This window comes from Rhincodon typus, chromosome 16 (genome assembly GCF_021869965.1).
Source record: "Rhincodon typus isolate 14 chromosome 16, sRhiTyp1.1, whole genome shotgun sequence".
In the NCBI taxonomy this organism is placed as follows: domain Eukaryota; kingdom Metazoa; phylum Chordata; class Chondrichthyes; order Orectolobiformes; family Rhincodontidae; genus Rhincodon; species Rhincodon typus.
In genome coordinates this window covers 14,746,930-14,758,966 of record NC_063347.1, presented here as the reverse complement: position 1 = coordinate 14,758,966, position 12,037 = coordinate 14,746,930, and the positions used below count along the sequence as shown (strand labels likewise).

General features: G+C 37.6%; 1 protein-coding gene across 13 annotated transcripts in view; it reads left to right on the top strand.

Moving 5' to 3' along the window:
* mtmr14 (myotubularin related protein 14) overlaps window positions 1-12,037 on the top strand; it is an 87,753-nt gene that overhangs the window by 19,385 nt on the left and 56,331 nt on the right. For all 13 annotated transcript variants that reach the window (XR_007263853.1, XR_007263852.1, XR_002258147.2 and 10 more), the window contains exons 5-9: window positions 252-309; window positions 1,772-1,894; window positions 6,190-6,263; window positions 7,342-7,412; window positions 9,939-10,013. Coding sequence is in view for 9 of the 13 variants with exons in the window: in XM_048606210.1 (XP_048462167.1) it covers window positions 252-309; window positions 1,772-1,894; window positions 6,190-6,263; window positions 7,342-7,412; window positions 9,939-10,013 (401 nt within the window). In the remaining 4 variants the exon portion in view is untranslated. The remainder of the gene's footprint in view (window positions 1-251; window positions 310-1,771; window positions 1,895-6,189; window positions 6,264-7,341; window positions 7,413-9,938; window positions 10,014-12,037) is intronic.

Below are 12,037 nucleotides of genomic sequence, written 5' to 3'. Positions count from 1 at the left end.
ACGAGCCAGATCTCTGAAACAAAGCACTAACAGACTACATTTTCTTTCAAAATCTGTTTGTGCCAGAGGTGAAACTATTGTATTGAACTATATGCATTATTTTCTGAAATTGGGCATTTAAGGTACTTAGCTGCATTGATCTGTTAAGCTGAGTGCAGTCTTTGAGTTTGAATGAAAAGTGAGTTTATATCAATCTTCTAACAGTAATTGCTTAACTTAATCATGTGTACTTTTTTGTTTTTCTCTCTTAGGAGGATCTGATGATGCAGGAGCAGAGTCTGATGAAGTGCCTGACGATTTTGCAGTACGGTAAGTCACATACTTCTTGTTTAGTCTAGAACAGGCAATGATATTACAAAAATGTGAACCTAGAATATAGCCTCAGCCTCTTGAATTTGTATCTGAGAGATTGAATAGAATTTTATATTTCTCTCGTTTTCTTCCTTTTCTCTTTTTTGATTACAGCTGATCCAATTGTTTAGAAACAGCCCTCAAACAAATATAAGAGTTAGAAGCAGAAGATATTTGATTGCTCAAACCTGCTCTGCATTTCAACCAGATCATGACTGACCTAATTATTCCATATTTCTGTCTACCCATGACAATTTTTTTCACCCTCCTTGCTTATCAAGAATGTAACCATCTCTGCCTTAAACAGATTCAAAGACTCTGCTTCCACCACTTTCTGAGGAAGAGGGCTACAAAGACACTCAACCCTCTGAGAAAAGAATTCTCCTCCCCTCTGTTTTAAATGAGTGCCCCTAGTTGTAGAATCTCCCCCAAGAGAAAACATCCCTCTTTCCACATGCAGCTTGTCAAGGCCCCTTCGCAGATTAGATATTCAATCAAGTTGCGTCTTACTCTTCTAAAGTTCAGTAGATTCAAGTCTATCCTGTCCAACCTTTCCTCCAAGCCAACGTACCTATTCCAGGCATTGACCTACTAAACCTTCTCTGAAATGCTTGCCATGATTTACATCTTCCCTTAAATAAAGAGACTGATATGTAGTACTCCAGGTATGGTCTTATCACTGCCCTGTGTGGCTGAAACATGACATCCTTACTTTTGTATTCAATTTCCCTCGCAATAGCCAATTAACATTTTATTAGCTTTCCTGATTACTTGCTATACCTGAATACTAAGATTTTGCATTTCTTGCACAATTCAAAGATCTGCATTCTCTTACCATTTAGATAATATGCTTTTTCATTCTTCCCACCAAAATGGACAATTTCACATTTTCCCACACTATACTGCTTTTGCCAGATGTTTGCCTGCTCACTTTGGCTATCTTTTGCAGCCTTCTTTCTAGCTTCCATGAATAGTGACCTGAATAATGTAGAAAGGAATCCGGGACTGAATGCAAATAGATTAGTCTGTGAATGTTGGCTTTATGGTTCCTAAAAAATGCTGTCAAACCTTTTTTTTGAAGAAAAAAAACTTCTAGGAATCAGCAGTGCATTCTTATTAATGGTTTGCTTTAATCATACTAGAAAAATACTTGCAAAGTGAATGAATACCAGGACTGTTTCTGTACTGGGGCTGTGCAAGGTGTCTTTCTATCAATGTGATTCATACTTTGAAGGAACGATACACTACGAAGAATGAGTAGAATCTCAAATATTGGAGCTCAGTCATAAATTGTCTTCTCAGAAATATCAGGGCTTATGTTCTCCGTAATTAATGTATATGAAGGGAGAATTTTCACTGAAGAACACACAAGATCTTTGTTTTGTTCTGACCTTGCTTCATATTTTTTTGATTATTCCAGGAATGGTGATTCACAGTTATTTGATAAAGTCCGAGGCCATGACATAAAACTGCTGCGCTATCTTTCTGTTCATTACATCTGTGATCTGATGGTAGAGAAGAAGAAAGTTAAGTTTGGACTGAAGTAAGTGACTGCTGAAGTTATTAGTCATGGAAAGAAGAGGAAGCCATTTAACCCATTGACCCTGACCCACCATTCAACATGATCATGGCTGATTGAATACTTTAGTGCCTTTTACCTATGCCGCATTCCCATAACCCTGCATGCCACTGGTAATAAAAAATCTATCAATCTCCACCTTGCATATATGCAAGCACTAAGCTTCCATAACCCTCTGTGGTAGAGAATTCCAAAGGTTCCCAGTCCTAAACATAAAATAATTTCTCCTTGTCTTGGACTTAAGTGGCATCTCCCTGATTTTAAAATTGGATCCCGGGTTCTAGGCTCCGGAATGAGGAAGGCTGCTGCAGACACATTGGGCTAAATGGCCTCCTTCTGTGCTATTAGACTTCTGTGATTCTGAAATATCCTATCTGCATCTATTGTATCTATGCCAACAAGTATTTTGCAAGTTTCTGTGAGATCACTTCTCATTCTTTACAACTCTAGAGAATACAGGCCCAGTTTGCCCAATCTTTTTTCATAGGGCAATCCTGCCTGATGCCATGATGAGCTACAGATATAGGTGAGGAAGAGGCACATTAATGGTTATAACATAAAGAGCTCTAAAGAGGGGGAAATATGATAAATATCAGACTATCATCTATAAACAAGGGTATAACTTGTCTTTATGATCTGAATGTTAAACAATTTAAGATTGCCCCAATATTCACAAAGCATGCAAATGTGCCTACTTCCTCACTGACGTGTTTATTCTTCCCCAAGTAAAATATTCTTATTAATGCCTAATCATGGTAATGAGCTAGTAACCCAGCAGTCATGAGTTCAAAACTCATCAATGCAGGTTGTGAAAATGAGTTCAATAAACCTGGTAGTGTGTGGTAGCTGCCAGCAGAAAATGATGATGTCTTCAGGATTGCTATATACCCAACTGATTCAGTCATGTCCTTCAGGAAAAGGAGTTTCCACTATTATTCCACCTGGCCTATATGAGATTCTTGTCCCACCTTTGTGATTGAATGTTAATACCTGCAGAATATCAGATTGCCTGTAAATGCTGCTTTTGCATCATTGTGCACATCATAGAAAAAAGAATTAAGCTAATTTTTAATTACCTTGTTTTACAAGCTTCTGCCCATTATGTGAAGCACAACTGCTCTGCATAACTGGCAGAGTAATGGAAGTGATTACCATTAAGTAATGGTAGTTTTGTTTTTAAATATAAAAGAAAATTCCAGTTTCAATAAGAACAATGTAAATATAAAGAAAAAAAATGGAAATGTTGGTCTATGGATTACTGTATCTTTTCCCTTTACTGTGCTGACATGCCAGCTTTGTATAAATATTTATTGAAAATACAATGCATTATTGCGGTTGATATGGATACTTGAGTTATCATCATGTGGATAAATTGCTTCTGCTTCATTTCCATCCCTTGAATCTAATGTATTTTCCGACATCTGTTGTGTTTGCTTAAGTTCTATAAGTAATATCTCTAATCATAGCATTTTTATTTGATTTAATTTATTGTCACATGTACCTAGTTACAGTGAAAAGTTTAGTTTTGCATGCAGTACAGGCAGATTATACAAGGCAAAGTGCGTTAGGGTAATAGAACAGAGTGAAGAATATAATGTTACAGCTGCAAAGAAGGCACACAGACCGAGCTCAGCATTAAATTAAAAATTTGAGAGGTCCATTTAGAAATCTAATAACAGCAGGGAAGAAGCTGGTCTTGAATCTATTCATACGTGTACACAAACTTTTTAATCTACCGGGTGGAAGAGAGTATAAACGGAGTGGGAGGGGTTTTTGATTATGGTGGATGCTTTCCCGAGGCAGTGGGAAGTATAGATGAAGTCAGTAGATAGAAGAAAAACAACAACAACAAAAACAAAGTTGCTGGAAAAGCTCAGCTGGTCTGGCAGGATCTGTGAAGGAAAACAGAGTTAACATTTTGGGTTCGGTGACCTTTCCTCAGAACATATGATTTAACATTTCACAGTAGTTGAAAGGCTGGTTTACGTGATGGTTTGGGCCATGTTCATGGCTCTAGTGCTTTCTACAATTGCCAGGTTTCACCATTCAAGATATTATAATGACCTTACCATTGTGCATCCTTATGTTTTGAAATAAAACATTCAGTCTCCCTCTTAAAACCTCAAGGTTTCTGAGTGTATTCGCAATTTTGCACTTTCCAGAATGTATTCCAGCTGTTGTCTGACTGCTTGATTAGGACATGTAGAGAGCAGATGTGTATTATAAATCTCAATAGTTTTAGTATTCTATGGGTATTTCATTCTCAAAAGCATAATATGAAATCTTCATTCAGAGAGAAAACATGGACCAGACAGTACAGTTATAGGCCTTCTGGCCTAACCGGCTGATGTTTATGCTCCACTTGAGATTCTTCCAAACTTCCTGTTTTTAGCTCTATTAGTAACCATTGGTTTTTTTCCACTTTATATGCTTATCTCCTCACATGTCTGCATGACAAAGTGAATCCCACGTGCTCAAGTGCAAGTCATGGTTTTTCAACATTATAGAAATGTAACTGAAAGACATGAATAAGTTACTGAATCACTCCCACATGTCAATTGAAAATTTTAACCAGATCTTCCTGTGTGGGGCTCCGATAGCAAGTAGAATTTGATATTTTTATCTGGGCATGCGTATGTTTGGTGCCAGATGTGCATCTTTTGAATTCGAGCACTGAAAGTTTGAAAATAGCCAATGTCCCATTTTAATTAGCTCAACCATATCAATTAAACCCCTAAGTCTGCAAAAGAGTTTCAGATTTAACATTGAAGAGCTGCAGATGCTTGAAACTAGTGTGACTGACCATCCTGAAATATGATAAATGTTTGGTATCACCCTCTCCAATTGAAAATTGTCTGTGGATGACTGGCACAGGAACATTTTTTCCGAATTGTTACTTACTGTGTCAAAAGCAAAAATCCTTACAGGAATATGACTGTGTTAGTTCACAGAATGGCTTAAAGTGAATGAATTTGCTTTGGGACTTGAGATGCTCCTTTCTGTAAATTATATCTACAAGATTCTGCTTAAAGGGAATGAAATCTACATTGGAATGTGTACATTTTAATGACTGCTTTCAGTGTAAATATCTGCCAGTCCTGCTCCTTCAAATTAATGTATCCAATTATCTAACAGCAAAATTGTTGAGCTGCAACAGTATTTCATGCAGAGAAAGTTGTAGATCCTCCAAGTTAGAGGTATTGTTAGATACTATAGTTCAAATAAATACATTAATTCAGCGCATCTTTATGCGAATGATTTGCATTGAAATGTGTCTCTGTTCTCTAGGCTTAACATCTTCATCTTGAATCAGTGATGCCTTTAGGAAGTCAGTGTTACTGGGTGGATTTTAAATTAAACAAATACTTTTGAACATGAACTTGAGCAACTCTTTGCCAAACTGTACAGTATACATCTGTGCAACGTTAGGCTCATTTGTGGTTGGAGCTTTAAAAGGGAAATGAAACTAATTTTTTTTTAAGAAAACATAGTGAATTATTTTAAGTAGTAACCTTTTGAAGCCCTGGATATGTTAACTTCTAATCAATATTGCACTTTGATGTGCAACAAGTCTATAGTTCTCTTCAGAGTTTTGTTTCCACGTCCAATTGTACCTTGCACTTTACAGTGGCTTCCACCAACCTTTTAGAACAATCTCTTTTCTCCTCCCACTTTCTTCCCCTTTCATTTGAAGACTTTACTCTTTACTCTTTACTCTTTGTATTCATTGATATAATGCGTCTAAAAGATATTCCTTTGATACTATTAAACAGCAGAGACTCTTAACATTGGAAATAGATCTCCACTGAGTTGGTATGATTAGATTAGAACACTCATTCTGCAGCCAGAATTTGGACCCAGCTCAAACAGTTAAGATGGATGTTGACTGCTGTCAGCTGCCTATAATGGTCTCAAGTGAATTGAGTTCAGGTCATGAACTTGTAGAACAAGAATAATGATAAATCAGGGAAAAAAATTGCTTAACAGCCATATGACATCTGCAGTGTTAAAACAGGAATGCTACTTTATGGTTAGCTGCATTTAAGACTGACTTCAATGCAGTCAGTCAGTACCTGGTGAGACCTTGTATGCATTATCCTTTACCTGCAAGTGCTCCAAAGAAGGACCAATGTTTCATTCCCTGTGTATAGAATCTCTTGTGCTTACTATATAAATGCAATAAAGATACAAGGTTTCTTGATTTGGGTTAATGAGATGCTAAAATATTGTAAATAATGGTCTGTCTTCTCCTTGTTCAGTGTGACCTCATCTGAGAAAGTGGACAAAGCCCAAAGATATGCAGATTTCACTTTGTTATCTATACCATACCCAGGTAAATGCTTCACAGCAACATTGTTGATATACTAGCTAATCAAATCTTTGGTCCTTTTTAAAAATAGATTTTATAAATAATTAAAATCAACAGTGTTCTTGCTTTATCTTGTTCAAAGACTGCCATGAAATTTGAAAACCAGCAGAAGCAGCAGTGAGGATATGCTAATATTTAATGCCTTCACTGCCTGTTAAATAGTTGTCCATAATTTTTTCTATCATTTATCACTTTTCTGTTGTATTGGTTTAAACCTAGAGAAACAGTGTTCATTTTGAGTTACTGATTTGACAAAGAAGTGATGCAAAGTGTATCGCAGTTTCACCTTTCTTAGTACATGTAGGTAAAAGGAAACCCTTCTGATCGTTCAAAAAAAATTTTTGTGAATATATGAAATGTGACCAAAATTTGTAGGAAATAGTCTGAATATTTCGCCAATGGGTAGTAAGTATTAGATTAAGAAATGATTGCCTATAGCCATTTGGTATTTGGATGCAAAGAAATTCCGTTTATGCTGAGTGATGCAAGACCAATCTCATTTTCATTTAAAGTTAACATTTCAATTGTTTACAAAATAATGAGTTCTCCAATTTATAATTTATGTAATTATTGTCATATTTATGCTGTGAAGATGGAGATGAAGAAAGACTTGTCCTGTAGGTTTAAAGTGAGAGGAAGGGGGGAGAAAGGAGATGTGCAAGGCAAGTTTTTTGCACAGGTGCCTGGAACACACTGCCAGGGTGATCTTCGAAGCAGATACAATAACAACGTTTAGGGGTGTTCAGACAGCCACATGAACCACCAGGGAGTGGAGGTATATGGGCCATGTGTAAGCAGGTGGGATTAGTTCAAAATGGCATCAAGGGTGGTGCAGACATAGTGGGCCAAAGAGCCTGTTCCTGTGCTGTATTGTTGTATGTTCTGTTTTATCTACTAATATTCACTATTTCAGGATGTCCCACAGCCCTTTACGGTCAATGAATTACAGTTGTAATGTTAGTCAAAGGGTAAATAGTGTTCAGTGCACAATGGAGGCATTGTTGTCTCAGCAGTTACATTGTTTTTCTACCTTTGTCTGTAGGTTGTGAATTTTTTAAAGACTACAAGGATCGTGATTACACAGCTGAAGGGCTGGTGTTCAACTGGAACCAGGTAAGTTTACAGCTAATGGAGGTATGAGAGTAGAAATAGGTGTTACACCCAATCTGGTCATGTTTTCTTCCCCCAGCCAGCCTTTACCCTGTCATCAAGAACTAAGAGACCCAAGAACATGGTTGTAATAGATTACTGATTAAAGAGTGAGTTTTGTGCGGTAGGCAGAATGTAGATACCACAGATTTTTATTGCCTCTGATCTTTGTGATATGGGAATGTGTTCCAGATACAGTTGCTAAAACTGTATAATGCATAATTAGCTATGCATTTAACGTATAATATTCAGCCAAGCACAGGAGCCAGCATTACTGTGATTGATTGAGATTTTTATACAGTAAACTAAAGCCATACACTTGCAGCTAGTTGGGGTCAGGAGTAAGGGTGTGTAGATTACATCAGGGTGAACAAATGAATTCTAATAATTTCACCCACCTAAAGAGAGAAACATAAGTCTGTTTGTCAGACATTCACAATCTAATTTAACATTAATTTCAGTTTTAGTGGCAAAGATATCTAAGATGCTTTAGAAGCAAAATTAGGCAAAAATTCATTCTAAACTCAAATACATAGGTTCAGTTAAGACTTCGAAAGTTCCTTTCAGAACTACTTGTGAATCACTCTTAAAACTTAAGATTTTGTAAAATGAATACTTTGAATGACATTGAAGATATGGGTGCTGGATTTACCAATGGGCTTGGAGTTCCTGATATTGGGACTAACTAGAGGACACAAGCCCGCACTTGCTGGCAGGGCACTTAGAATTTCTTATTTCTTCTTTGCAGCTTATTTTTCCACCTATTTTATTGTTTTCTGCAAATCTGGGCATCCGGATAATTAATATAGATTGTAAATAGTTAGGGCCTGAGGACTGAACCCTGTAGCACCCCACTAGTTACAACATCCCAACCAGAATTAAAACATTTATTTTGACACTGTTTTCTGTGGTTAGCAGTTGTCTATCCAAGCTGATCTCCTGTGATCTTACCTTGTGCATTAACCTTTTGTGTGGCATGTTATCAAATGCCATCTGGAAGCCCAGATTTTTATGTCTAAGGGAGCCCTAGTATCCAGTTTGCTTTCTACATGTTTGAATAACTTTAGCAAGATGGTCAAACACAGTCTTCCCTTCATAAAACCATGCTGACGCTGATTGATTGCATTTTGAATTTTCAAATACCCATTACTTTCTTCATAATGGATTTCAGCAATTTCGAATGACAGATATTAAACTGGTCGATAGTTTTCTACTTTCTGCTTGTCTCCCTTTTTGATAAGGTCATTAAAACTGTGTTTTTCCACTCCTTGGAACCTTTGCACAATCCAGGGAATTTTGGAATATTTTAACCATGTATCTACTATCTCTGCTGCCACTTCCTTTAAAACCCTAGAATGTAGGCCATCAGACTCTGGAGATTTGTTTACTTTTAATCTCAATACTTTCTGCGTACTTTTTCACTAGTGGTAGCCGTTGATTTAAGGGCCTCCTTTTCTGTAACTTTGCATTGCTTGCTCCTTTGTAGCTTTCATTAATTAATAAATTACTACACTTGGTAGTTTGATTTCTGTTGAAAGTTTTGGTACCATTTTCTCCAGGCCTATATACAAAATGAAGAAAAATGAGACCTATGGGCCTTTTCCACCTATTCTGGAAAAACTGCATTTAACTGTTACTCTATCTTGTCCATTCTAACCAAATTAAGTCTACTACTTATCCTTTCCCCAATTTCATCCATACCGTTTAGCTTTTCTAGTAATTATCTGTGAGGTATCATATCAAAGACTTAACTCCATGTACATCTCATCCAGTGAATTTCCTCCCATCCACCATGCTTGTTAACTCCTCTGAGTTCTGGCAGGTTTGTCAAGCATGATCAACCCTTTTTAACTTGATGTTGGTTATTTTAACTTTCTTTTCTGAAACCAAATACACAATAATATAATCCTTAACTAAAGAAAAAAAAATCCCCAACCACAGATGCTAATTTAACTGGACTCTAAGTACCCAAATTATCTGAGTTTCTGTTTTTAAAAATAGCATTTCATTCCAAAATGCTACATACATTCGCAAGAATGCCAGCACACTTAATGGAGCCCAGAAATCTAATTTCTGTGAGCTCTGCATTTTCCTCCCCAGAGTCAATCAAGTTGGGCTGTGGTGCTTTACCTTCCCTTAATCTATCAAATCTAAAATTTTCCTTTTATTCCTCATAATATTGATCACTTTTAAAACTGTCACGATTTATTATCTTGTTTAATTGCCCTTTTTTAAGTGCCTACTGGGAGTACATGTCTTCCTCCAGATTTAAGTGTATAAGAAGGAAGAATGTTGTATAGTTATTGTCTGTAGCTTGTTAATTGAGTGATGGTGTCAGTGCCAGATGTCATTATGGCGTCTAGTGAAGGCATCGATCATCATTATAATTCCTGAAGTTATTCTTTGTTATTCTCCACTTCAATTGTATTTCATACATTGTATAAAATGAGTATTGCTATACTTCACCGATGACCATGAATGTACTTGCAGGATTTTGTCGATGCACCGTTGAATATACCTCCTTTGCTGGCTGAAAATCTGAGCATTGACTGGAGGGAATATCAGGTCAGTCTGTTTCAGCAATACTGGATTCTATATTGTGAAGGGTCTAGGCCCGAAACGTCCACTCTCCTGCTCCTCTGATGCTGCCTGACCTGCTGTGTTCCTCCAGCTCCACACTGTATCGACTGAGTTTTCCAGATTTATCATCAACTTTTCAATGGTTGACATTGCCACAGAAAGTGCTAGTTATTCAGGGTCAGGGAAATGCATGCCTGCCAAGCAGATCTATTTTTAAGTATTGGACTCAGTTATAGTCGTTTAGACACAGCCACTCGGCTCTAAGTAAACAGGCTGAACAAGTTTCTCTTCATAATTGCAATTCGTTATCCCTCGTCATTTCCTTGTGAGTGTACACGTTCCACTGATTTCTTTTCCTCCTTATAATTGGATGTCTAGGCTGTCAGCAGTACGTCACCTGTACCCTAACTTGCTACACTTCCATGCCATCTGACAGCCTATTTGTTAAATAAAGCTTTCTACCAGCCATTTAAATTGATGGTATAGAGTTCCTTTAGATTGGAATATTGTTGCCAACTTCATTGGTGTAGTTCTCTTATTGTTTGCTACATTCTATTATAACCATGCATTAAAAATGTAGAAATACAAATCATTCATCAGGTTAAGTCATCTTGTTCCAGTAAACATAATTCAATAGTCTGTGTATCTCAACCTGTTCTCCATACATCAGTTTTGAACACAGTGATAGCAGAGAGACCAGGAAATGGGCAGTAAAGTTAGACAGGGATAGGAAAATATTAAGGTTCTTCTCAAAGTGGAAACAACTGCATTTTATATAATTGCTCTTTTATGTTGCCAGTTATTTCTTCCCTGTCATGCGAAAGTGACTGCTGTGCATCACATTCTTATTAATTCAAGGTATACTGTCCGTTATACTGGGTTGTACTGTGGTTTGTGGCAACTCAGTTGTTGAATGGAAACCAGAGGACTGGTGGTTCTTTTATTGAATCTGATTCACTTACGAATATCAAACATTCATAGGTGCACATTATCATAGTGCCAGGGACCTGGGTTCGATTCCACCCTCGGGCCACTGTCTGTGTGGAGTTTGCACATTCTCCCCATATCTGCGTAGGTTTCGTCCGGGTGCTCCGGTTTCCGCCCACATTCCAAAGATGTGCAGGCTAGGTGGATTGGCCATGCTAAATTGCCCGTAGTATTCAGGGACATGTAGATTAGGTGGGTTATAGGGGGATGGGTCTGGGTAGGATGTTCTGAGGGTTGGTGTGGACTTGTTGGGCCGAAGGGCCTGTTTCCACACTGTAGGGATTCTATTTAAAAAAAAAAAAAAAATCCAATCAATTCAGAGTGCATCTGGTATCTATAGTATACAGCTGTATTGTATAACTACGCTGTATTGTGCAGTAGCCCAAAGAAAATGGCAAGGCTGTCTTCATATGTGCTACTTTACATGCAAGAAATAGCCATTGACTCTGTTATGCCATTCATACGACATGGCTGATCTTCAGCTTCAACTCAATGTTCCCACCTGCTCCCATAAGCCTTGATTCCCTGAGAGACCAAAGATTTGTCTAATTCAAATAAAATCCAAAGAACTGCGGATGCTGTAAATCAAGAACAGAAACAAAGGTGCTGGAAAAGTTAAGCAGGTCTGGCAGCATCTGTGAAGGAGAAAACAGTTAACGTTTCAGGTCCGGTGACCCTTCCTCAAAGATTTGTCTATCTTCAATGATCATCCACAATCCTGGGGGGTACAGAATTCCTGAAATTCACAACCCTTTGATTGAAGCAATCAGTCTCCATCTTAAATGTCCTAAATGATCAGCCCCTTATCCTGAATCTGTGACCCTATGTTCTTGGTTCCCTAGCCAGTGGAATTATCCTCCATGTCAGTTCTACCCATCCCCTTTAGAATTTTGTCTGATTCAATGAGATCCACTTCTCAGTCTTCCAAACTCCAGAAACTATCGGCTCAATTTTCTCAACCTGTCATCAATATAAGGGATAGTAGGAACTGCAGATGCTGGTGAATCTGAGATAACAAGGTG